At 43.4% G+C, this 23816-nt stretch overlaps 1 protein-coding gene across 4 annotated transcripts in view; it reads left to right on the top strand.

Annotated features, from left to right (window-relative positions):
- Positions 1-23816, top strand: part of LOC110528814 (tyrosine-protein phosphatase non-receptor type 4) — a 39107-nt gene that overhangs the window by 6576 nt on the left and 8715 nt on the right. Inside the window, exons 3-19 of one of the 4 annotated variants that reach the window (XM_036982992.1) lie at positions 11526-11633; positions 11721-11738; positions 12367-12409; positions 12506-12584; positions 12723-12767; positions 12878-12930; positions 14192-14312; positions 14608-14695; positions 14900-14988; positions 15852-15915; positions 17787-17959; positions 19106-19174; positions 19411-19557; positions 19777-19935; positions 22969-23119; positions 23232-23372; positions 23493-23652. In XM_036982992.1, coding sequence (XP_036838887.1) covers positions 11526-11633; positions 11721-11738; positions 12367-12409; positions 12506-12584; positions 12723-12767; positions 12878-12930; positions 14192-14312; positions 14608-14695; positions 14900-14988; positions 15852-15915; positions 17787-17959; positions 19106-19174; positions 19411-19557; positions 19777-19935; positions 22969-23119; positions 23232-23372; positions 23493-23652 — 1708 coding nt within the window. Of the gene's footprint in view, positions 1-11525; positions 11634-11720; positions 11739-12366; positions 12410-12505; positions 12585-12722; positions 12768-12877; positions 12931-14191; positions 14313-14607; positions 14696-14899; positions 14989-15851; positions 15916-17786; positions 17960-19105; positions 19175-19410; positions 19558-19773; positions 19936-22968; positions 23120-23231; positions 23373-23492; positions 23653-23816 lie in introns of all 4 variants that reach the window. The other 3 variants (XM_036982991.1, XM_036982993.1, XM_021610949.2) reach the window with 3 other exon arrangements.

Genomic DNA, 23816 nt, shown 5'->3' with positions numbered 1-23816 from the left:
TCACAACACATAACCCGGTCTGGTCGAGCCTCATTAGCCAGATAAAGCTAGCTGGCTGCTTATAACGTTTGCTTTGGGCAACAGGGTTAAGTAGCTGGCTAGCTATTTATTTTCATGAACTTAAATTTCAATAGGCGAACAACAAGTGGCAACCTAGCTAATACTTACAAGGATTCCTAAATCATTGCTAAGAATAATGAAAATGACTGCGGTTTCTACATGGTCATTGTTTTCAGGCAGGTTGTATTGGTGCTAGCAGCGACCCCAGAAGTTGCAGTACAACAAATTATGCTTTATTACCAACGCGGTATTGTAAACACATCGTTCGTGGCCGGTGTTTGCTTGTTTGCAGACTTTTTTGTACAACTTTGACAGTGCTACTGAATCTTTTTTGACACGCAAAGACCCAAACGGCGTTCCATAGTATGTATGTCGTGAAGCTAATAGCAGTGACGCTATTACTGTGTAACTCTGGTAGGGCAACTTCTGAAAAATATCTCACTTGGTAGTGTGTACCGGTGCTCGACCAGTCGGCGAAAGCCAACATCACCCACGGCAGAGAACGGTTGATTGTCAAGGGCAATGAATGCCATTATCTTGGCTTTAATCGATTTCGCCTTTGAGATGTCTCTCTGAAATCGTGTTACTCTTTCAAATGACTGCTCGACTTGTTGACTGCTCAATCCACACAGAAGTCATTACGTCATGTACCTACGTTATATAGGTAAGCACGTCAGCTTTGACATCGGTTTTGCACTTCCGCGTTAAACTAGACATCAAGATATGTTCACCGATATATCTGCATCCCTAATTCATACCCCTAGACTTTTTCCAGATTTTGTTAAATTACAGCCCTATTCTAAAATTGATTAAATCTTATTTTTTCATCATCAATCTATACACAATACCCAATAATGACAAAGTAAACACGTTTTTTGTATTTTTTGCATATTAAAAAATTACAAATAATGAAATATCACATTTACATAAGTATTCAGACCCTTTATTCAGTATTTTGTTGAAGCACATTTTGCAGCGATTACAGCCTCAATTCTTCGGTATGAGCTTGGCACATATCGAAGCTTGGCACACCTGTATTTGGGTTTCTCCCATTCTGAATTTCTCTCATTCTTCTTTGCAGAACTTATCAAGCTCTGTCAGGTTGGATGGGGAGCATTGCTGCACAGCTATTTTAAGGTCTCCAGAGATGTTTGATCGGGTTCAAGTCAGAGTTCTGGCTGGGCCACTCAAGAACATTCAGAGACTTGTCACAAAGCCACTCCTTCGTTGTCTTGGCTGTGTACTTAGGGTTGTTGTCCTGTTGGAAGGTGAACCTTCGCCTCAGTCTGAGAAACTGAGCACTCTGGAGCAGGTTTTCATCAAGGATCTCTCTGTACCTTGGTGGTTCCAAATTTATTCCATTTAAGAATGATGGAGGTCACTGTATTCTTTGGAATCTTCAATGTTGCAGGCTAGAGGTCGGCCGATTATGATTTTTCAACGCCGATACCGATTATTCGGCCGATTTAAAAAAATAAAAAAAAATGTATTTGTAATAATGACAATTACAACAATACTGAATGAACACTTATTTTAACTTAATATAATACATCAATAAAATCAATTTAGTCTTAAATAAATAATGAAACATGTTCAATTTGGTTTAAATAATACAAAAACAAAGTGTTGGAGAAGAAAGTAAAAGTGCAATATGTGCCATGTAAGAAAGCTAACGTTTAAGTTCCTTGCTCAGAACATGAGAACATATGAAAGCTGGTGGTTCCTTTTAACAAGAGTCTTCAATATTCCCAGGTAAGAAGTTTTAGGTTGTAGTTATTATAGGAATTATAGGACTATTTCTCTCTATACCATTTGTATTTCATTAACCTTTGACCTGCACTTTAGTATTGCCAATGTAACAGTATAGCTTCCATCCCTCTCCTCGCTCCTACCTGGGCTCGAAGCAGCGTTACCCATGCAGAGCAAGGGGAACAACCACTCCAAGTCTCAGAGCGAGTGACGTTTGTAACGCTATTAGCGCACACCCCGCTAACTAGCTAGCCATTTCACATCGGTAACACCAGCCTAATCTTGGGAGTTGATAGGCTTGAAGTCATAAACAGCTGCTGGCAAACGCACGAAAGTGCTGTTTGAATGAATGCTTACGAGCCTGCTGCTGTCTACCACCGCTCAGTCAGACTGCTCTATCAATCATAGACTTAGTTATAACATGATAACACACAGAAATACGAGCCTTAGGTCATTGATATGGTCGAATCCGGAAACTATCATCTCGAAAACAAGTTTATTCTTTCAGTGAAATACGGAACCGTTCCGTATTTTATCTAACGGGTGGCATCCATAAGTCTAAATATTGCTGTTACATTGCACAACATTCAATGTTATGTCATAGTTACGTAAAAATTTTAGCAAATTAGGCGCCCCAAACTGTTGCATATACACTGACTCTGCATGCAATGAACGCAAGAGAAGTGACACAATTTCACCTGGTTAATATTGCCTGCTAACCTGGATTTATTTTAGCTAAATATGCAAGTTTAAAAATATATACTTCAGTGTATTGATTTTAAGAAAGGCATTGATGTTTATGGTTAGGTACACATTGGAGCAACGATACGCACCGCATCGATTATATGCAATGCAGGACACGCTGGATAAACTAGTAATATCATCAACCATGTGTAGTTAACTAGTGATTATGATTGATTGATTGTTTTTTATAAGATAAGTTTAATGCTAGCTAGCAACTTACCTTGGCTTACTGAATTCGCGTAGGCAGGCTCCTCGTGGAGTGCAATGTGGTTAGAGCGTTGGACTAGTTAACTGCAAGGTTGCAAGATTGAATCCCTGAGCTGACAAGGTTGTTCTGCCTAGAATGAATGCATTCTTAACTGACTTGCCTAGTTAAATAAAGATTAAATAAAGGTGTAAACAAACAAATAATAATAATAAAAAATCGGCGCCCAAAAATACTGAATTCCGATTGTTATGAAAACTTTAAATCGGCCCTAATTAATCGGCCATTCCGATTAATCGGTCGACCTTTACTGCAGACATTTTTGGTACCATTTCCCAGATCTTTGCCTTCACACAATCCTGTCTCTGAGCTCTACAGACAATTCCTTCGACCTCGTGGCTTGGTTTTTGCTCTGACATTCACTGTCAACTGTGGGACCTTATATAGACAGGTGTGTGCCTTTCCAAATCATGTCCAATCAATTGAATTGACCACATGTTGACTCCAATCAAGTTGTAGAAACCTCTGAAGGATGATCAATGGAAACAGGATGCATCTGAGCTCAATTTCGAGTCTCATAGCAAAGGGTCTGAATACTTATGTAAATAAGTTATTTATGTTAAATGTGCAAACATTTCTAAAAACCCGTTTTCGCTTTGTCATTATGGGGTATTGTGTGTAGATTGATGAGGAAAAACATTTAATTTAACATGTAACGTAACAAAATGTGGAAAACGTCAAGGGGTCTGAATACTTTCCGAATTCACTATAGTATATAGACACTGGTATTGTGCTGAGATAATGAAAATGTGGCTGAAATGTGGTGGAATTGCACATTAAAGTACAGATGCATTGTAGTAGTAGGGATCAAAGGAGCCTGGGTAATTTTAGATATCTGTCATTAATAGCAGCATAGCAGAGACAGCAGAATGTCTGGCATTCTGGTTTTAAAGGAGACTCCGGGGGTCACTAGCCAATGGAGTAAACACTTACCAGGACGGAACTGCAAACCTCACAATGGCTTTTCCGAGCCAAGCATAGGGGATATCTGTCCCGTGTGGTGTACTGTGGGGAACGGGGGCAGAGAGGCATGATATTAGTGCATTCCCCCTAATTATAACACATACCCAACAGCACCTCAGTCTAACCCACGACCATCTCTGTTGCCCCGATACTTTTTGTTCTGTCCTGGGTCAAATCTACTCTGCTGCAGCCCACTAATCCCCTGGTCATGAATTAAGATGAGTCCATTTCAGGGACTACAGAGCTGCCATTATGAAGTCCTTTGTCTTTAGGTGAATACAGGCCCTCATGTTTGTGTGCATATGTGTTTCATATGGTTTGTTGGCGGTGATGTCGGTTCATTCCTCTGGGAACCATCCAGTGTGCACAGACACGCATCATGTATACATACACAGGTGAAGTCAGTACTGAATGACAACTGGCAGCTCCTTTATCATGTCCACTGGCATTCTACTGCCATGCATGCACCACCTCCAATACTTGCACTGCACAGGGAATCTACAAGAAGGCTTCTAACAGGCATCTGTTTTAACTACTGGAGCTGGAGAGCTTCAGTGTTTTAGTAAAGCCCCTCATTGGCTGGTAGTTTGGTTCCCCAACGTGGCTACTGTGCATTAGCCTAGTGGTTGGAGAGAGTATGACCTGATAGCTGCTGACCTCTATGGTCATGATGACCGTAGTAAAATTCCACGTGACTCGTAATCTCCTCTTATGCACTCTGGACATGTTGTGGTAGTACCCAACTCGCTAACGGTCTGGGTGCTAATGGTCTGGTACTCAGGGCTCTGTTGTCCCACCATCAGATACTAATGGCCTGGTACTCAGGGCTCTGTTGTCCCACCATCAGGTACGAATGGTCTGGTACTCAGGGCTCTATTGTCCCTCCATCAAGTCCTAATGGCCTGGTACTCAGGGCTCTATTGTCCCTCCATCAAGTCCTAATGGCCTGGTACCCAGGGCTCTGTTGTCCCTACATCAGGTCCTAATGGCCTGGAACTCAGGGCTCTATTGTACCTCTAACCACTCTGACATCAATGCAAATGCAGTCGAAAATCACATCAAACACTTATCATCAAAACAGTATGTGATTTTAAACCCGCCTCACTGTGATGATCAATTTGAAGAAAGGAGTTCAACAGCAGGTTGAAACTGAGTGTGAAACATGGTCGTTGTGGATGTTGTTTCCAAGCTGAACACAAAGTAATGGACAGCGCTTTCTAAGGTTGATGATTCATTCAGAACACCCATACGCATATTAAGAGCTTATGAATCAAAATTATATTTGTGCCGTTATACAACTTAGCCTACCGCATATTACGCATGGCAAAAAAACTAAACAGATTTAAGATGTCTTTGGTCCATAATAGGTCTAGCCTATACTCCAAAATTAAACACATTCGAATAATCGGCTTTGAGTGGATCATCATCCATACTGGGTAGACTGGTTACCTTATGCTACGCTCCAACATTTCTATCCACAAGTCTGGGAGGGAACTTATAGTCCTAGGCGATGCTGTTGGTTGTGCAGGGTAGCTAACAGTTAGCCTACAATTATAGTGCATTTTTATTTTGAATGCCCTAGTAATAGTTGTATTTTAAATGTATTATTGTTAATTGTGTGACATGACCTTTTAGCTACAGAATATCTCACCACCGTGCGTTTCCATCTCCTCCTCTCTCTCCTTCATTCCTTTAGCTACAGAATATCTCACCACCGTGCGTTTCCATCTCCTCTCTCTCCTTCATTCCTTTAGCTACAGAATATCTCACCACTGTGCGTTTCCATCTCCTCCTCTCTCTCCATCATTCCTTTAGCTACAGAATATCTCACCACCGTGCGTTTCCATCTCCTCTCTCTCCTTCATTCCTTTAGCTACAGAATATCTCACCACCGTGCGTTTCCATCTCCTCTCTCTCCTTCATTCCTTTAGCTACAGAATATCTCACCACCGTGCGTTTCCATCTCCTCTCTCTCCTTCATTCCTTTAGCTACAGAATATCTCACCACCGTGCGTTTCCATCTCCTCTCTCTCCTTCATTCCTTTAGCTACAGAATTTCTCACCACCGTGCGTTTCCATCTCCTCTCTCTCCTTCATTCCTTTAGCTACAGAATATCTCACCACCGTGCGTTTCCATCTCCTCCTCTCTCTCCTTCATTCCTTTAGCTACAGAATATCTCACCACCGTGCGTTTCCATCTCCTCCTCTCTTTTTTATTTATTTTTTTTATTTTACCTTTATTTAACCAGGTAGGCAAGTTGAGAACAAGTTCTCATTTACAATTGCGACCTGGCCAAGATAAAGCAAAGCAGTTCGACAGATACAACAACACAGAGTTACACATGGAGTAAAACAAACATACAGTCAATAATAAAGTATAAACAAGTCTATATACAATGTGAGCAAATGAGGTGAGAAGGGAGGTAAAGGCAAAAAAGGCCTTGGTGGCAAGGTAAATACAATATAGCAAGTAAAACACTGGAATGGTAGTTTTGCAATGGAAGAAAGTGCAAAGTAGAAATAAAAATAATGGGGTGCAAAGGAGCAAAATAAATAAATAAATTAAATACAGTTGGGAAAGAGGTAGTTGATAGGGCTAAATTATAGGTGGGCTATGTACAGGTGCAGTAATCTGTGAGCTGCTCTGACAGTTGGTGCTTAAAGCTAGTGAGGGAGATAAGTGTTTCCAGTTTCAGAGATTTTTGTAGTTCGTTCCAGTCATTGGCAGCAGAGAACTGGAAAGAGAGGCGGCCAAAGAAAGAATTGGTTTTGAGGGTGACTAGAGAGATATACCTGCTGGAGCGTGTGCTACAGGTGGGAGATGCTATGGTGACCAGCGAGCTGAGATAAGGGGGGACTTTACCTAGCAGGGTCTTGTAGATGACGTGGAGCCAGTGGGTTTGGCGACGAGTATGAAGCGAGGGCCAGCCAACGAGAGCGTACAGGTCGCAATGGTGGGTAGTATATGGGGCTTTGGTGACAAAACGGATTGCACTGTGATAGACTGCATCCAATTAGTTGAGTAGGGTATTGGAGGCTATTTTGTAAATGACATCGCCAAAGTCGAGGATTGGTAGGATGGTCAGTTTTACAAGGGTATGTTTGGCAGCATGAGTGAAGGATGCTTTGTTGCGAAATAGGAAGCCAATTCTAGATTTAACTTTGGATTGGAGATGTTTGATATGGGTCTGGAAGGAGAGTTTACAGTCTAACCAGACACCTAAGTATTTGTAGTTGTCCACGTATTCTAAGTCAGAGCCGTCCAGAGTAGTGATGTTGGACAGGCGGGTAGGTGCAGGTAGCGATCGGTTGAAGAGCATGCATTTAGTTTTACTTGTATTTAAGAGCAATTGGAGGCCACGGAAGGAGAGTTGTATGGCATTGAAGCTTGCCTGGAGGGTTGTTAACACAGTGTCCAAAGAAGGGCCGGAAGTATACAGAATGGTGTCGTCTGCGTAGAGGTGGATCAGAGACTCACCAGCAGCAAGAGCGACCTCATTGATGTATACAGAGAAGAGAGTCGGTCCAAGAATTGAACCCTGTGGCACCCCCATAGAGACTGCCAGAGGTCCGGACAACAGACCCTCCGATTTGACACACTGAACTCTATCAGAGAAGTAGTTGGTGAACCAGGCGAGGCAATCATTTGAGAAACCAAGGCTGTTGAGTCTGCCGATGAGGATGTGGTGATTGACAGAGTCGAAAGCCTTGGCCAGATCAATGAATACGGCTGCACAGTAATGTTTCTTATCGATGGCGGTTAAGATATCGTTTAGGACCTTGAGCGTGGCTGAGGTGCACCCATGACCAGCTCTGAAACCAGATTGCATAGCAGAGAAGGTATGGTGAGATTCAAAATGGTCGGTAATCTGTTTGTAATCTCTCTCTCCTTCATTCCTTTAGCTACAGAATATCTCACCACCGTGCGTTTCCATCTCCTCTCTCTCCTTCATTCCTTTAGCTACAGAATATCTCACCACTGTGCGTTTCCATCTCCTCCTCTCTCTCCTTCATTCCTTTAGCTACAGAATATCTCACCACCGTGCGTTTCCATCTCCTCCTCTCTCCTTCATTCCTTTAGCTACAGAATATCTCACCACCGTGCGTTTCCATCTCCTCTCTCTCCTTCATTCCTTTAGCTACAGAATATCTCACCACTGTGCGTTTCCATCTCCTCCTCTCTCTCCTTCATTCCTTTAGCTACAGAATATCTCACCACCGTGCGTTTCCATCTCCTCCTCTCTCCTTCATTCCTTTAGCTACAGAATATCTCACCACCGTGCGTTTCCATCTCCTCTCTCTCCTTCATTCCTTTAGCTACAGAATATCTCACCACTGTGCGTTTCCATCTCCTCCTCTCTCTCCATCATTCCTTTAGCTACAGAATATCTCACCACCGTGCGTTTCCATCTCCTCCTCTCTCTCCTTCATTCCTTTAGCTACAGAATATCTCACCACCGTGCGTTTCCATCTCCTCTCTCTCTCCTTCATTCCTTTAGCTACAGAATATCTCACCACCGTGCGTTTCCATCTCCTCTCTCTCCTTCATTCCTTTAGCTACAGAATATCTCACCACCGTGCGTTTCCATCTCCTCTCTCTCCTTCATTCCTTTAGCTACAGAATATCTCACCACCGTGCGTTTCCATCTCCTCCTCTCTCTCCTTCATTCCTTTAGCTACAGAATATCTCACCACCGTGCGTTTCCATCTCCTCTCTCTCCTTCATTCCTTTAGCTACAGAATATCTCACCACTGTGCATTTCCATCTCCTCCTCTCTCTCCTTCATTCCTTTAGCTACAGAATATCTCACCAGCGTGCGTTTCCATCTCCTCCTCTCTCTCCTTCATTCCTTTAGCTACAGAATATCTCACCACCGTGCGTTTCCATCTCCTCTCTCTCCTTCATTCCTTTAGCTATGTGTGGACTGAATTAAGTGTTATATTTATTTCTCAGCTGCTCATACAGTTGAAGTCAGAAGTTTACATACACCTTAGCCAAATACATTTAAACTCAGTTTTTCACAATTCCTGACATTTAATCCTAGTAAAAATTCCCTGTCTTAGGTCAGTTAGGATCACCACTTTATTTTAAGAATGTGAAATGTTAGAATAATAGTAGAGAAAAGGATTTATTTCAGCTATTATTTCTTTCATCACATTCCCAGTGGGTCAGAAGTTATAATACACTCAATTAGTATTTGGTAGCATTGCCTTTAAATAGTTTAACTTGAGTCAAACGTTTCGGGTAGCCTTCCACAAGCTTCCCACAATAAGTTGGGTGAATTTTGGCCCATTCGTCCTGACAGAGCTGGTTAAACTGAGTCAGGTTTCTAGGCCTCCTTGCTCACACATGCTTTTTCTGTTCTGCCCACAAATTTTATATGGGATGAGGTCAGGGCTTTGTGATGGACTTTGTTGTCCTTATGCCATTTTGTCCTTATGCCAGTATGCTTGGGGTCATTGTCCATTTGGAAGACCCATTTGCGACCAAGCTTTAAATTCCCGACGGATGTCTTGAGATGTTGCTTCAATATATCCACATCATTTCCCTGCCTCATGATGCCATCTATTTTGTGAAGTGCACCAGTCCCTCCTGCAGCAAAGCACCCCTACAACATGATGCTGCCACCCCCGTGCTTCACGGTTGGGATGGTGTTCTTCGGCTTGCAAGCCGCCCCCCTTTTTCCTCCAAACATAACAATAGTTATTATGGCCAAACATTTCTATTTTTGTTTCATCAGACCAGAGGACATTTCTCCAAAAAGTACGATCTTTGCCCCCCATGTGCAGTTGCAAACCGTAGTCTGGCTATTTTATGGCGGTTTTGGAGCAGTGGCTTCTTCCTTGCTGAGCGGCCTTTCAGGTAATGTTGATATAGGACTCGTTTTACTGTGGATATAGATACTTTTGTACCTGATACTTTTTGCCCTTTGCTGTTGTTCTGGGATTGATTTTCACTTTTCGCACCAAAGTACCGTCATCTCTAGGAGACAGAACGCGTCTCCTTCCTGAGCGGTATGATGGCTGCGTGGTCCCATGGTGTTTATACTTGCGTACTATTCTTTGTACAGATGAACGTGGTACCTTCAGGCATTTAGAAATTGCTCCCAAGGATGAACCAGACTTGTGGAGCTCTACGATTTTTTTTTCTGAGGTCTTGGCTGATTTCTTTTGATTTTCCTACGATGTCAAGCAAAGAGGCCCTGAGTTTGAAGATAGGCCTTGAAGTACATCCATAGGTATACCTCCTATTGACTCAAATTATGTCAATTAGCCTATTAGAAGCTTCTAAAGCCATAACATAATTTTCTGGAATTTTCCAAGCTGTTTAAAGGCACAGTCAACTTAGTGTATGTAAACTTCTGACCCACTGACATTGTGATACAGTGAATTAAAAGTGAAATAATCTGTCTGTAAAAAATGTTTGGAAAAAGGACTTGTCCTAACCTAAGATGTCCTAACCAACTTGCCAAAACTATAGTTTGTTAATAAGACATTTGTGGAGAGGATACGTGCATACGGATTGTTCCCCCCCTTGCCCCTGTTCCCGCCCATTTGATAATGAGCCAATCTAAATCAAAACTAATTTTACATATTAGACCAGATTAAATTTAGAATTGTCTGATGGGTGAAAATAGGATCAGTTGATCAGAGAACAGCTGTGCAGTGCAGCCTGAGACAAGGGACAGAGCTTCTTTTTTTCTGCGACTCTCTCAGATCATCAATTGCCTATAGTCTCATCATGCATCCCATATATATTTTAATTTCTGAGACATTAAGGTTTGTATCATTCCCAACTAAAGTTGCCAAATAACTGAACATCTAGTGTATAGGACCTGTTTCAAATGATCACTTTTACCCTCAACATATCCACTTAATGGGAAAAATATCCTTCTATTTTATTCAGCTAAATTCAATTACATCCTTCTTACTATTGCACGACAATAACCGGATGACAAAATGTCATGACTGCCACAGCCCTTGTGGTGTTTTCTTATTTATGCAGATACTGAAGGTTTTCAGTTATTATTCATTTCCTCTACATTATTGATCACTTAATGCCAGTGACACAGTCAAACACAGTCGGAGAAGTACTTCCGTTTCAGTGCATGGGGGTCATAGTGAAGCTCCATGGAAATCACTGTTTCACTGAAACATGCCAGTCAACCGGTTGGTCCAGTTTCTTTACATTACTGAGAGATTGGCGTATGTAGTTAGGTGATTGAAACATGCTTTTTTTCTGCTTTCCTGCCTGGTTGACATTACAAGGTAGACTGTGATTGCCGAGCCTCAGTTGAGATTGAGAAGTATGGTGTTCCTCAAGGCTCCATGTGCGGACCAATGGTCTTCCTACTACTAGTAGCCTATGTGACATGGGCCAATCAAATCAGGCAAAGTCACTGTGTGTAGTATAGTTTGTGTTCCTTCCTTCTCACAGCTCTCTGTAAATAATACATGGTCTGGTTCTGTGTTCCGGATGCCTGTAGTTGCACATTGCCCTGACACTTCTGTGAGGCCTCAGTTAGAAACCCAGTAGGGTAAGCATTACACATAGTTGTGTGATAGTTTTACAACAGCCCTCTATCAAATAAGTATTTTTGCGCTACTCTTTATTGGAGGTGTCAATCACTTTATGGCCAACACACTTCTCAGTCCTACGTTGCTTCAGTTGTCTGTATTATGAGATGGTCATATATCTGTACTACAGGATTGTGAAGATCTTGTCTGGTTTCTCTCCCTGCAGAAGCACGATCAAGGACAGGTCCTGCTGGATGTAGTGTTCAAGCACCTGGAGCTGACGGAGAGAGACTACTTCGGCCTACAGCTGGCCGACGACTCCTCAGACAGTCAGGTGAGGCCTCTTCTCAGAGCCCAGAACCAAATCTTGCGTACGCTAGGTAATTAGCGAGCTGCTCGATTGTCTCGTTTATTTCAACAGGCTGTCGCAACAGGTCAGGTGAGGCCACGTCGGACTACATTGCAGTCGGACTACTTGCAGTCGGACTACATTGCAGTCGGACTACATTGCAGTCGGACTACATTGCAGTCGGACTACATTGCAGTCGGACGGCGCAGAATCACTGATCTCCAAATCAACTGGCTTCCAAAATGACTCATTATTATGTGATCAGGATTAGCGGATGTACGCCGAGCCCTGCTCTGGCCGATCCCCTCAAACACTCTGATCGGCAGCATAGCAGCATCTCATGAATGGGCTCTCTCCAGCCCCGTCAGCAAACTGTGGCGTTTCTGCAGCAAACCGTTTGAGATACTAAGAAGGTTATGGGTCATGATCGGCAAACGATAGAGTTGAAACAGCGGCTAGAATAGTGTTTAGAGGCTACAGATTGTGTTTATTTAAAGTTGACAAAATAACAATGCAAATGTTCATTTGTGACAGCTGAAATTCAGACTTTGATACGTATGTATATTTTTGATGATTCTATCTCGCAGGACAGTTTGATTTCTATTCTGAACTTGCTCTAATGTTTTGAGTAAAAATGTATCTTCATTTTTTTTTTAATGGCCTATTTTCCCTCTTGTCCCATACCGTGTCTGCGGTTGTCTCTATCCATATTTTACAGAGGTGGCTGGATCCAACCAAACCGATTAGAAAGCAATTAAAAAGTATGTTTGATACATTTAGAACATTCTCGAGTATTTTCAATATTCTATTTATCGCTCGTTTTAGTCCCATTAATCTGGTTGTTTGTTTTCCTTCAGGGGGATCTTCACACCGTTTGAATTTTAGGGTTAAATTCTTTGTAACCGACCCCAATAAACTCCAGGAGGAGTATACAAGGTAAGTGCTTAATGGGTGGCATTGTGACAGAAATAAGCAGTACACTTATAGGCCTTCCTCTATGCTATTCTCCATACAGTTTGATTAAAGTGGACTTAAAAGCTCTGTTTTCACCTTGCTGTTTTGGGTCCCCTTTAGGTACCAGTACGTTTTGCAGATTAAACAGGACTTACTCAGTGGGAGGTGAGTGTGGATTTGATAAACGCACGGCTCTGTATTTGGTTGGTTTATTCAAACATTTGAATAATCTTCATGTAGTGAATTTGAGTAATAACTGAGTCCTCGGCTCGCAGGCTGCCGTGTCCGTACATCACAGCCGCTCTTCTTGCTTCATACGCCGTTCAGTGTAAGTACTTCGATTATTCCTCTCAGCTATTCAACTACAACTGTACGACTGACTTATGGTCGCATACATTCTGCCTGACACCTTGTAACTAACTGTACTAATGATAGAATATGTTCCGTAGTGTATTTTCCCTATCTCCCAGCTAATATCCACCATGGGATTTCAAGCATTGAGAGTATGGGGGGGGGGGGGGGGGGGGTCAGGATATTACAGTAGCTTGGAAACCCCAGACTGTAATACTACTTCATACTGTACTTGTCTTGTAATGATGCTGCTTTCATGTGGCCTGGCTGCTGCGGGTCTTTGTTTACACATTGACCCCAATACGCTGCTGAGAGGGGAGGAGTAACAGCACAATTGCCACAACCAGGCTGGCAGCAGGGCAGAAGAACACTGCTCATTGGTTGTTAGCTTAGTAGGCTGGCTGACTGACTGACGGACTGACTGACTGACTGACAGACTGACTGACTGACTGGCTTGCTGGCTGACTGGCTGGCTGACTCTCTCGTGGGGTTGTAGTAAACGTATCACGCTATGTGGGAGGTATAGAGGTCACAGGAGGAAATGAAAAGTGGCCATGGTGGTCTCACCGCACTTACTGTAATAACAACAAAAGAATGGAGGACATTTCACAAGTGCCAGTCTGTCTGTCAGTCACAATTCAGACCAGGATAGTTAGTGTATACTGGGATATTACTGTTCATTTTTCCCACTGTGTTCACATACTGATGTAGTTTCTGCTCAAATGAAAGAGCAAGGCTCTTTATTAATTGACTCACATTATTGTGCTACATACTTTTCTTAAAGTGTTTCGGAAATAGAGGCACTTAACCCCCAACTTCCTCATGTCTGCTCCCTTTTCAAATGCCACCCTGTTCCATATATAGTGCACTATTTTTGACCAGAACCCTATGAGCCCTGGTCAAAAGTATTGCACTATAGAGGGAATAGGGTGCCATTTGGGAAGAAGGCAGACTGTTTATACAGTATGGAAACACTGAGACACTCAGCAGGACGACTCATCTCTCTGTCTCTCTTTTCTAAACATTGACAAAAAAAAGTCAAGTGTTTGGCTCCTCTCAAGCTACAAAAGTCCTGCTTCTTTCCGTTTGCACACAAAGGAGAAGTTTGACCAGAAAATGTGTGAACGAATGGGAGCTGTGCAGGAGGGAGAGAAGGAGAGGAGTAAAGGCTTCATTGTGCTTTGTGTCACACACACACTTACACACTCACACACTGTGTGCTTTGTGTTGTGTTGCAGCTGAGCTAGGGGACTACAGTCAGAACGAGAACTTGCCCGGCTACCTCTCCGGATACTCTTTCATCCCCAACGCACCACATGACTTTGAGAAAGAGATTGCCAAACAGCATCAGCAACACAAGTAAGAAGCAATCTCTCAACTGATATTGTGTGTGTGTGTGTGTGGATAAATTGGTGTAAAACGGGAAATGCACAGAAAATATCAAATAACTTGTAGATTAAACAGGGATGGACTCTGCTCATTCACTGCAGCTGAGGTTGAGGCGGCTCAGACTTTGTGCCCAGGTCAGAACAAGGGCTGTCATTGTTTAGCCTCTCACGTAGATGGTAGCTTGGCCTACTCCCTGAATGGCCCGTGGAGCCAAGTAAAGTCGTTCTCTCTCCCTATCTCTCACTCTCACTCTTTCTCCTTTCAGGGGACTGCCTCCTGCCCAGTCAGAGTTCAATTATCTAAACACAGCACGGACGCTAGAGCTCTATGGAGTCGAATTGCACTATGCAAGGGTAAGTGTTCAGTTGTGAAATGGAGTGATGCATGCATACTATGCTCCCCAATCAACCTTCTTCAACGTGGTTTCATTAGACAGTGTGGCGGTTAGCACCCTTCTCCATTGCCCAACTATAGGGTTTCTGTTATGTAGAACCCACCCACAGGAAGTGTGGACACCTTACAATCCTCCCTGCCCTTTTTCCCCTCCTCCGTTACAGGATCAAAGCAACACTGAGATTTTAATCGGAGTGATGTCAACTGGGATTGTCATCTATAAGAACAGGGTACGAATCAACTGCTTTCCATGGTGAGTCAAATCAATTGAGTATATTTCCACATTCAGCCACATTCTCCATATAGGGGAGCCATTGGATGGGACACACAGATCCTAAAAAGTTTTATAAACTGGGTGGTTCGAGCCCTGAATGCTGATTGGCTGACAACTGTGGTGTATCAGACCGTATACCACAGGTATGACAAAACATGTATTTTTACTGTTCTAATTACTTTGATAACCAGTTTATAATAGCAATAAGGCACCTCGGGGGTTCGTGGTATATGGCCAACATACCACGGCTAAGGGCTGTTTTCAGGCACTCCACGCTGCATCGTGACTAAGAACATTGTATATTGGCCATATACCACACCTCTTCAGGCCTTATTGCTTAAGTAACAAACAGTAGTAGCAAACATAGCATGAAAGCGGCATTTACGATGCTCTACTTCTTTTCATGGCCCAGATTCAGCCATAACTTACTCTAGCTCTACTGTAAAGTGACAACATGAGCCCTCTCCCCGCTGTCTGATCTTGCCCTACTCCCTTTGATGGGTACAGCACAGTGAGAGTTTATCTTCATGAAAAGAGACTTCTGTAGAAATGAGTAATAGCGTAACTGTGTCAGGTTGGGACACAGTGCGGTCTATATTTAGACTCTCTCTCTCTGAGTCATGCTTTAAGGAACCAGGGAAATAGGCCTGCAGGCACAATGGAACTATAGAACATGATTTGTTTCTGATTAAAGCACGGAGGGGGATTCTTATGGATGATAACATGTATTCTCTAAGCTTATCCAGTGGCTTCAGAACGCTGGATAAGTTCGCTGTTGTGTAGGAAATTACGGGAGAGATTCCATCCCGTGGGTGACAACAGCTTCTTTTTCTTTCTTTCAGGCTACAGATTGTAAAGATCTCGTTTAAATGTCGACAGTTTTTTATTCAACTCAGAAGAGAATTGGTAAGTATGTCCGGGTTTCAACTGGGATTGCATCCCTACTATTGTGCGAGCTCAAATTCTCTCTCGTCATTATGAATAATACATAATACAAAATATACATAATGCACTTTGTGTGTGTACTAGGCTGGTCATATGAAACTAAATCTAAAATGATTTGATCCCAACTAGGGTGTCTAGTAGTGGAAGACACACAAAAACACCTGGTTGAAAAATGCAAGCCAAGGAGACCTTTAAAAGCAATTGTACAGTACTTGATATCTAGATGAATTGATGTCATGCGCTTATAATTCATGTATCCGAGTAGAGAAGTACTACAGAGCACACCATAGTGTCTGGCCTAGAAGAAGCCATCTCATGGCCAGCTATGCAAGTCGAAGGGTGATTTCTTCCTCTGTATCCGTGTTCTTTTAGCTAGATCTGTGTGACGTCAGTTGATCAAGTGTGATAATCCAATCAAATGTTATTGGTCACATACACATGGTTAGCAGATGTTATTGGTCACATACACATGGTTAGCAGATGTTATTGGTCACATACACATGGTTAGCAGATGTTATTGGTCACATACACATGGTTAGCAGATGTTATTGGTCACATACACATGGTTAGCAGATGTTATTGGTCACATACACATGGTTAGCAGATGTTATTGGTCACATACACATGGTTAGCAGATGTGATTGGTCACATACACATGGTTAGCAGATGTTATTGGTCACATACACATGGTTAGCAGATGTTATTGGTCACATACACATGGTTAGCAGATGTTATTGGTCACATACACATGGTTAGCAGATGTTATTGGTCACATACACATGGTTAGCAGATGTTATTGGTCACATACACATGGTTAGCAGATGTGATTTGTCACATACACATGGTTAGCAGATGTGATTGGTCACATACACATGGTTAGCAGATGTTATTGGTCACATACACATGGTTAGCAGATGTGATTGGTCACATACACATGGTTAGCAGATGTTATTGGTCACATACACATGGTTAGCAGATGTTATTGGTCACATACACATGGTTAGCAGATGTGATTGGTCACATACACATGGTTAGCAGATGTGATTGGTCAAATACACATGGTTAGCAGATGTGATTGGTCACATACACATGATTAGCAGATGTTATTGGTCACATACACATGGTTAGCAGATGTGATTGGTCACATACACATGGTTAGCAGATGTTATTGGTCACATACACATGGTTAGCAGATGTTATTGATCACATACACATGGTTAGCAGATGTGATTGGTCACATACACATGGTTAGCAGATGTGATTGGTCACATACACATGGTTAGCAGATGTTATTGGTCACATACACATGGTTAGCAGATGTGATTGCGAGTGTGGCGAAATGCTTCTCGATCCGACAGTGCAGCAGTATCTAACAGGTAATATCTAACAATTCCACAACAAAACCTAATATCTAACAAATTCCACAACAAAACCTAATATCTAACAATTCCACAACAAAACCTAATATCTAACAAATTCCACAACAAAAGCTAATACACCCAATCTAGTAACGGAATGGGATGAGAATATATAAGTATAAAATATATGGATGAGCAGTGACGGAGCAGCTAAGATGCAATAGATAGTAAAGAATAGATAGATAGTCATGAGATGAGCAATGCAAGATATGTAAACATTCTTAGTGGCATTATTAAAGTGACTAGTGATCATGTTGATCTTGTGTGATAATCACACACACCTACTGTACCATGCTTCATGCTGTACTGTACGCCTAAGTGTGCTGAGCCCACCACTAACCTCGCACTCTCTCGCTCTCTCCCTCGCTCTCTCTTTGTCTCCCTCCCTCCCTCCCTCCCTCCCTCTCTCTCCAGAATGAGAGCCGTGAGGCGCTGTTAGCCTTTAACATGGTGAACTACCGAGCCTGTAAGAACCTATGGAAGGCCTGTGTAGAGCACCACACCTTCTTCAGACTAGACCGACCCTTACCACCACAGAAGAACTTCTTTGCACATGTCTTCCATCTGGGCTCCAAGTACCGCTACTGGTGAGTGGGCCTGGGGAATGTTTGACTGTATCCCAAATGGCACCCTATTCCTTATATAGTGCGCTACTTTAGACCAGGCCCTGGTCAAACGGAGTGTACTATGTAGGGAATATGGTGCCATTTGGAAGTGCATAGTCTCTGTTGACGTTAGCCTTTAGCAGATTTGGTCCTTGGAGCTGAGGTTGCATATTAAAATGTGTTTTGAAAGAGAGTCAGTGATCAAGTTGGGATCCCAGCAGGCAGAACTGGCTAATGATGCCGTTTCAACCAGCTTTTCCCGCTAAGATTATGTTTGTTTGTCAATGTTTACATGAGTCTTGTCAATGATAGTGTGTGTAACTGTATATAGCTGCTGTCTAAAGGTGTCTAAACCTCACCATAGAAAACAGTACTCTCTTAGAAAAAAGGGTTCTGCGGTTGTCCGCATAGGAGAACCCTTTTTGGTTCCAGGTAGAACCCTTTTTGGTTCCAGGTAGAACGCTTTTTGGTTCCATGTAGAACCCTCTGGTGAAAGGAAAACCCCAAAAGGTTCTACCTGGAACCAAAAGGGGTTCTTCAAAGGGTTATCCTATGGGGACAGCCGAAGAACCCTTTTTGATTCTAGATAGCAACTTTTCTTCTAAGAGTGTAGGCTACACATGACCTAATCCTTTCAATTTCTCCTGACTCACTCCGTTCAGATCCAGTCCTTCCTAATTTGTGTTGCCCTCAGGATAACACCATCATCATTTTGCTGAAGCATATTTACATTTTTGTACCAATCACGACGGTGCCATTTGACCCACTGTGCCTCACAGAAATCGTGTGGGCTGGTTTGCATAACACAGGAATATGTTTACTGTGCCGCCTACAACTGCCAGTAGAGACCCAAAGCACCAGTCCTCTCAGCTTTGCCAATGCCTTGTCACGCCGTGTGAGTGACTGACTAATAGTGTGACAGAGTGAAAAGAGCTGTGGTTTCACACACTGGGGTGTGTCAATATTAATACTTCCTGCTGGCTCACAACACACATTAAAATGTCTAAATGGTAAGAGGTGCAACACTGGTTTGGTCCCCTCTTACTCCAGGATATGACAGTGTAAGGGGCAGAGGTTGGTGTATGACTGTTTTCCGTTAAATGAAAAATGTTTCTGTGTTATATGCAGTGGTAGGACAGAGGTGCAGTCTGTCCAGTACGGCAAGGAGAAGGGCATCAAGGACAGGGTGTTCGCCAGGTAAGACACTTTCTGAAGCCCAAATGAAGTAACACTGGTGCTTACTGATAACTAAGAGAATCAGAAATGTGAGAACATGAAGAGACAGGGATGGAGGAATCTTGCACTGAATAATGAGCAAAAGTCTAGTGAGTTGTAAACCGTTTTCATCCTGCTAAATTGAAATCTGGTGAACGTTTTACTTGCTGCAATCCAATCTAACAATGACAATGACCTCAATATCATCTACCAATCAGGTCTCCCAGTAAGCCCTTGGTGCGGCGGCTGATGGATGGAGGGATGGACTGGGAGTCAGTCAGCCGGAACTCCAGAGCCTCTCTGTCCGATGACCGCCTGGAGACCCAGAGCCTGCCCACACGCTCCCCACCAGACACCCCCAACCAGTGAGTAGCCCTAACCCGTAGTGTAAGCAAACAGTACATTCCTTAGTGTCAAATCTATGAGCGGGACTGAACAAGTGCACACTTCGGGGAGACGGAGGGGGAAGGAAATTGGGCTAATCTACAGTTGAGGAGGAGGAGCGATGTCAAGTAACTCTAAATAACCTTGGATGACAGTACACTCGGGTACCTTACATCTCCCTCCTCCTTTTGTCTCAGCAGGAACTCCAAGTTTGCACAAGAGCGCCTGCGGCCGTCCTCCGTGGGACACCTGCTGGACCATGTGAACTACCACGACCATGCCTCGTCCTGCCAAACCTTTACCAATCACAAGTCAGCCTCGTCAACCCAGGCCAACTCCATCAGCCTAGATTCTACCCCGTAAGTCTGTCTGCCACACACTCCCACGGACACACAGCCCTGAGTCATTTCAAACCAAAAGAACAGAAAAAAAGAAGAATCCTGCACACTGCTCTTGATAGTATCACTGCTCTTTAATAAGCTTTACATATCGATCCTCAAGGCCGATGTCATGCACCTGCAACAAAGATAGCTCAGATGTGCCTTCAGAGTGCCTTTTGAATTTTCAAACCAAAAGACCGGGCCATGAGCATCTCTTTCATCGAGACTTGATTGGGTTGAAGCGCGCACGCACGCACGCGCACACACACACACACCGCCCTCTAATTTCGATGTCTTTACAAACCGTTTGTTTTTATTATGTAAATACCCCGGGGCTGTAGCACCAAGCTCTGCTTGCCTGAAGACTACAAAATAGGCCTCTTTCATGGCTGTCATTTAAGCGTCCATAATGAGGTTGGAGCTCGGCAGGCTGGCCGAAGCCAAAGAGCTGCAGCAGGTAGGTTGGGGCTGCAGGCACATCACAATGGTGAATGCTTGTTATGTTACTAACACAGATAGTGTGGGCTGAACCATTGCAAATCTTCTCATAACATCAAGGAAATATGCCATTACCCCGTTTCTCTTTCACTCTTGTAAAGTGAAGGATGGTGACACACAGACAGTATTCTCTGCATGTGAATTTGAGAAAGAACAGAATTCTTTGAAGTGGTTTGGTGCGTTTGTTTCGACTCTCTCTCTCTCTCTCTCTCTCTCTCTCACCTCTCTCTCTCTATTTCCCTCTTTCTTTGGATAGGCACTTCTTCAGTCTAACTGTGCATATCGATTTTGACCTCATCGCTCTCTGTGGTCCCTCTGTGTATCTCAGTGTAAACTCCTTTTTGAGGGGTCCATGGGGCTCGACACTGTTTGTTTCGGTGAGCGCTGCCCCAGCCAGTTAACCTCCACCAGGGTCTGCTCAGGGCTGCTCCGAGGCAAACAGCAGGCTAAACAACATGGATGTTCTCTGACTGGGGGAAGTACATGAACAGTACATGAACACATCGAGCTGAAGGTAATATGCTGGTAGGACACACAGCGCCTCTCCCAAGGGGCTCATAAGCTGCTCTAGTCCACAGGTTGAGGCTATTGCACTGAGCAATGATAGGAGATAGGGGGGAAGAGTTCCTATGAACTGAGAAAGCCCTCTGCTCTGACTGAGCCCTGTAATGATTCAGTGGACACAGAAGATGATCATTGCCTTCTGAGAAATGGAGTCACGTGAAAGGAACATATTCCATTGAGAGGTTAAGCTCTGGAACATCAGTTTCCGCTGTGTAGTTAATGTTGAGTCAGAGTGTGTTTCCAGGTTCATATATAACCCTCAAAAAGGGGAAAGCACACGCAATAACACGCTTAATTTCTGTATTTATTGACTTGTTCTCAATAAAGCCAGCACCGGGGTTGATGTTTGGATATACAGTGCTTTGCGAAAGTATTCGGCCCCCTTGAACTTTGCGACCTTTTGCCACATTTCAGGCTTCAAACATAAAGATATAAAGCTGTATTTTTTTGTGAAGAATCAACAACAAGTGGGACACAATCATGAAGTGGAACGACATTTATTGGATATTTCAAACTTTTTTAACAAATCAAAAACTGAAAAATTGGGCGTGCAAAATTATTCAGCCCCCTTAAGTTAATACTTTGTAGCTGCGATTACAGCTGTAAGGCGCTTGGGGTATGTCTCTATCAGTTTTGCACATCGAGAGACTGAATTCTTTTCCCATTCCTCCTTGCAAAACAGCTCGAGCTCAGTGAGGTTGGATGGAGAGCATTTGTGAACAGCAGTTTTCAGTTCTTTCCACAGATTCTCGATTGGATTCAGGTCTGGACTTTGACTTGGCCATTCTAACACCAGGATATGTTTATTTTTGAACCATTCCATTGTAGATTTTGCTTTATGTTTTGGATCATTGTCTTGTTGGAAGACAAATCTCCGTCCCAGTCTCAGGTCTTTTACAGACTCCATCAGGTTTTCTTCCAGAATGGTCCTGTATTTGGCTCCATCCATCTTCCCATCAATTTTAACCATCTTCCCTGTCCCTGCTGAAGAAAAGCAGGCCCAAACCATGATGCTGCCACCACCATGTTTGACAGTGGGGATGGTGTGTTCAGCTGTGTTGCTTTTACGCCAAACATAACGTTTTGCATTGTTGCCAAAAAGTTAAATTTTGGTTTCATTTGACCAGAGCACCTTCTTCCACATGTTTGGTGTGTCTTCCAGGTGGATTGTGGCAAACTTTAAACAACACTTTTTATGGATATCTTTAAGAAATGGCTTTCTTCTTGCCACTCTTCCATAAAGGCCAGATTTGTGCAATATACGACTGATTGTTGTCCTATGGACAGAGTCTCCCACCTCAGCTGTAGATCTCTGCAGTTCATCCAGAGTGATCATGGGCCTCTTGGCTGCATCTCTGATCAGTCTTCTCCTTGTATGAGCTGAAAGTTTAGAGGGACGGCCAGGTCTTGGTAGATTTGCAGTGGTCTGATACTCCTTCCATTTCAATATTATCGCTTGCACAGTGCTCCTTGGGATGTTTAAAGCTTGGGAAATCTTTTTGTATCCAAATCCGCGCTTTAAACTTCTTCACAACAGTATCTCGGACCTGCCTGGTGTGTTCCTTGTTCTTCATGATGCTCTCTGCGCTTTTAACGGACCTCTGAGACTATCACAGTGCAGGTGCATTTATACGGAGACTTGATTACACACAGGTGGATTGTATTTATCATCATTAGTCATTTAGGTCAACATTGGATCATTCAGAGATCCTCACTGAACTTCTAGAGAGAGTTTGCTGCACTGAAAGTAAAGGGCTGAATAATTTTGTTGTTGATTCTTCACAAAAAAATACAGTTTTATATCTTTTATGTTTGAAGCCTGAAATGTGTTTGAAGCCTGAAATGTGGCAAAAGGTCGCAAAGTTCAAGGGGGCCGAATACTTTCGCAAGGCACTGTATACTGTATTCGTATTTTGCCGCAAGGACTCATTTGGATTTGCCTGTGTCCAGGTCACCAGACTCGACCATCGACGGCCTGCCGCCCGCTCTGCCCCCTAAGCAGACCAGGAGGCCTCTGTCTAGCCAGTCCCACTCTCAGCAGGAGTTGGGCAACCACATCAATGAGCTTTATGACACGCCTCTGTCAGAAGACAAGACTATGGTAGGAGAGAGACCTACGTGCACACAGGCGCACACTCACGCACACACACTGTGATTTCGTTTTACTTAAACGTTGTTTTGTCCTCTTGTGTTTCTTCTTCTCCCTCTCACAGCCCAATGGAGTGCTTCCTCATGACAATCTGGTGTTCATTAAAATGTGCCCCGACGAACAAGGACGATTTGGATTCAATGTGAAGGGTGGGCTGGACCAGAAGATGCCTGTGATCGTGTCCCGAGTGGCCCCGGGAACAGCGGTACGTGTCCTACTACCTGGGCCACCGTCACTGCCAAACCCCTGAACTTCTCAAATGACCTTCACAGGTAATGAATAATGAAAAACACACTGTTCTATTCTGTTTTAATGCCCTCCCCAGGCTGACCTGTGTGTTCCCCGGCTGAACGAGGGAGACCAGGTGGTGCTGATCAACGGTCAGGACATCTCAGAGCACACCCACGACCAGGTGGTCATGTTCATCAAGGCCAGCTGTGAGGAGAGCGACTCAGGAGAGCTGAACCTGCTGGTCAGACCCAACGGTGAGGAGAGAACAGAACAGGCATCTTAACAGGCCTTGTGGTCCTTTACGGTCATTTAGGATCTTTTGCGGTCCGCTGTAGCTCAGTTGGTAGAGCATGGCAACGCCAGGATAGTGGGTTTGATTCCCGGGACCACCCATACATAAAAAGTCACTTTGGATAAA

This window comes from Oncorhynchus mykiss, chromosome 7 (genome assembly GCF_013265735.2).
Source record: "Oncorhynchus mykiss isolate Arlee chromosome 7, USDA_OmykA_1.1, whole genome shotgun sequence".
Taxonomy (NCBI): Eukaryota; Metazoa; Chordata; class Actinopteri; order Salmoniformes; family Salmonidae; genus Oncorhynchus; species Oncorhynchus mykiss.
The sequence above is the reverse complement of the archived record's forward strand: the minus strand, read 5'-3'. Positions and strand labels throughout refer to the sequence as shown.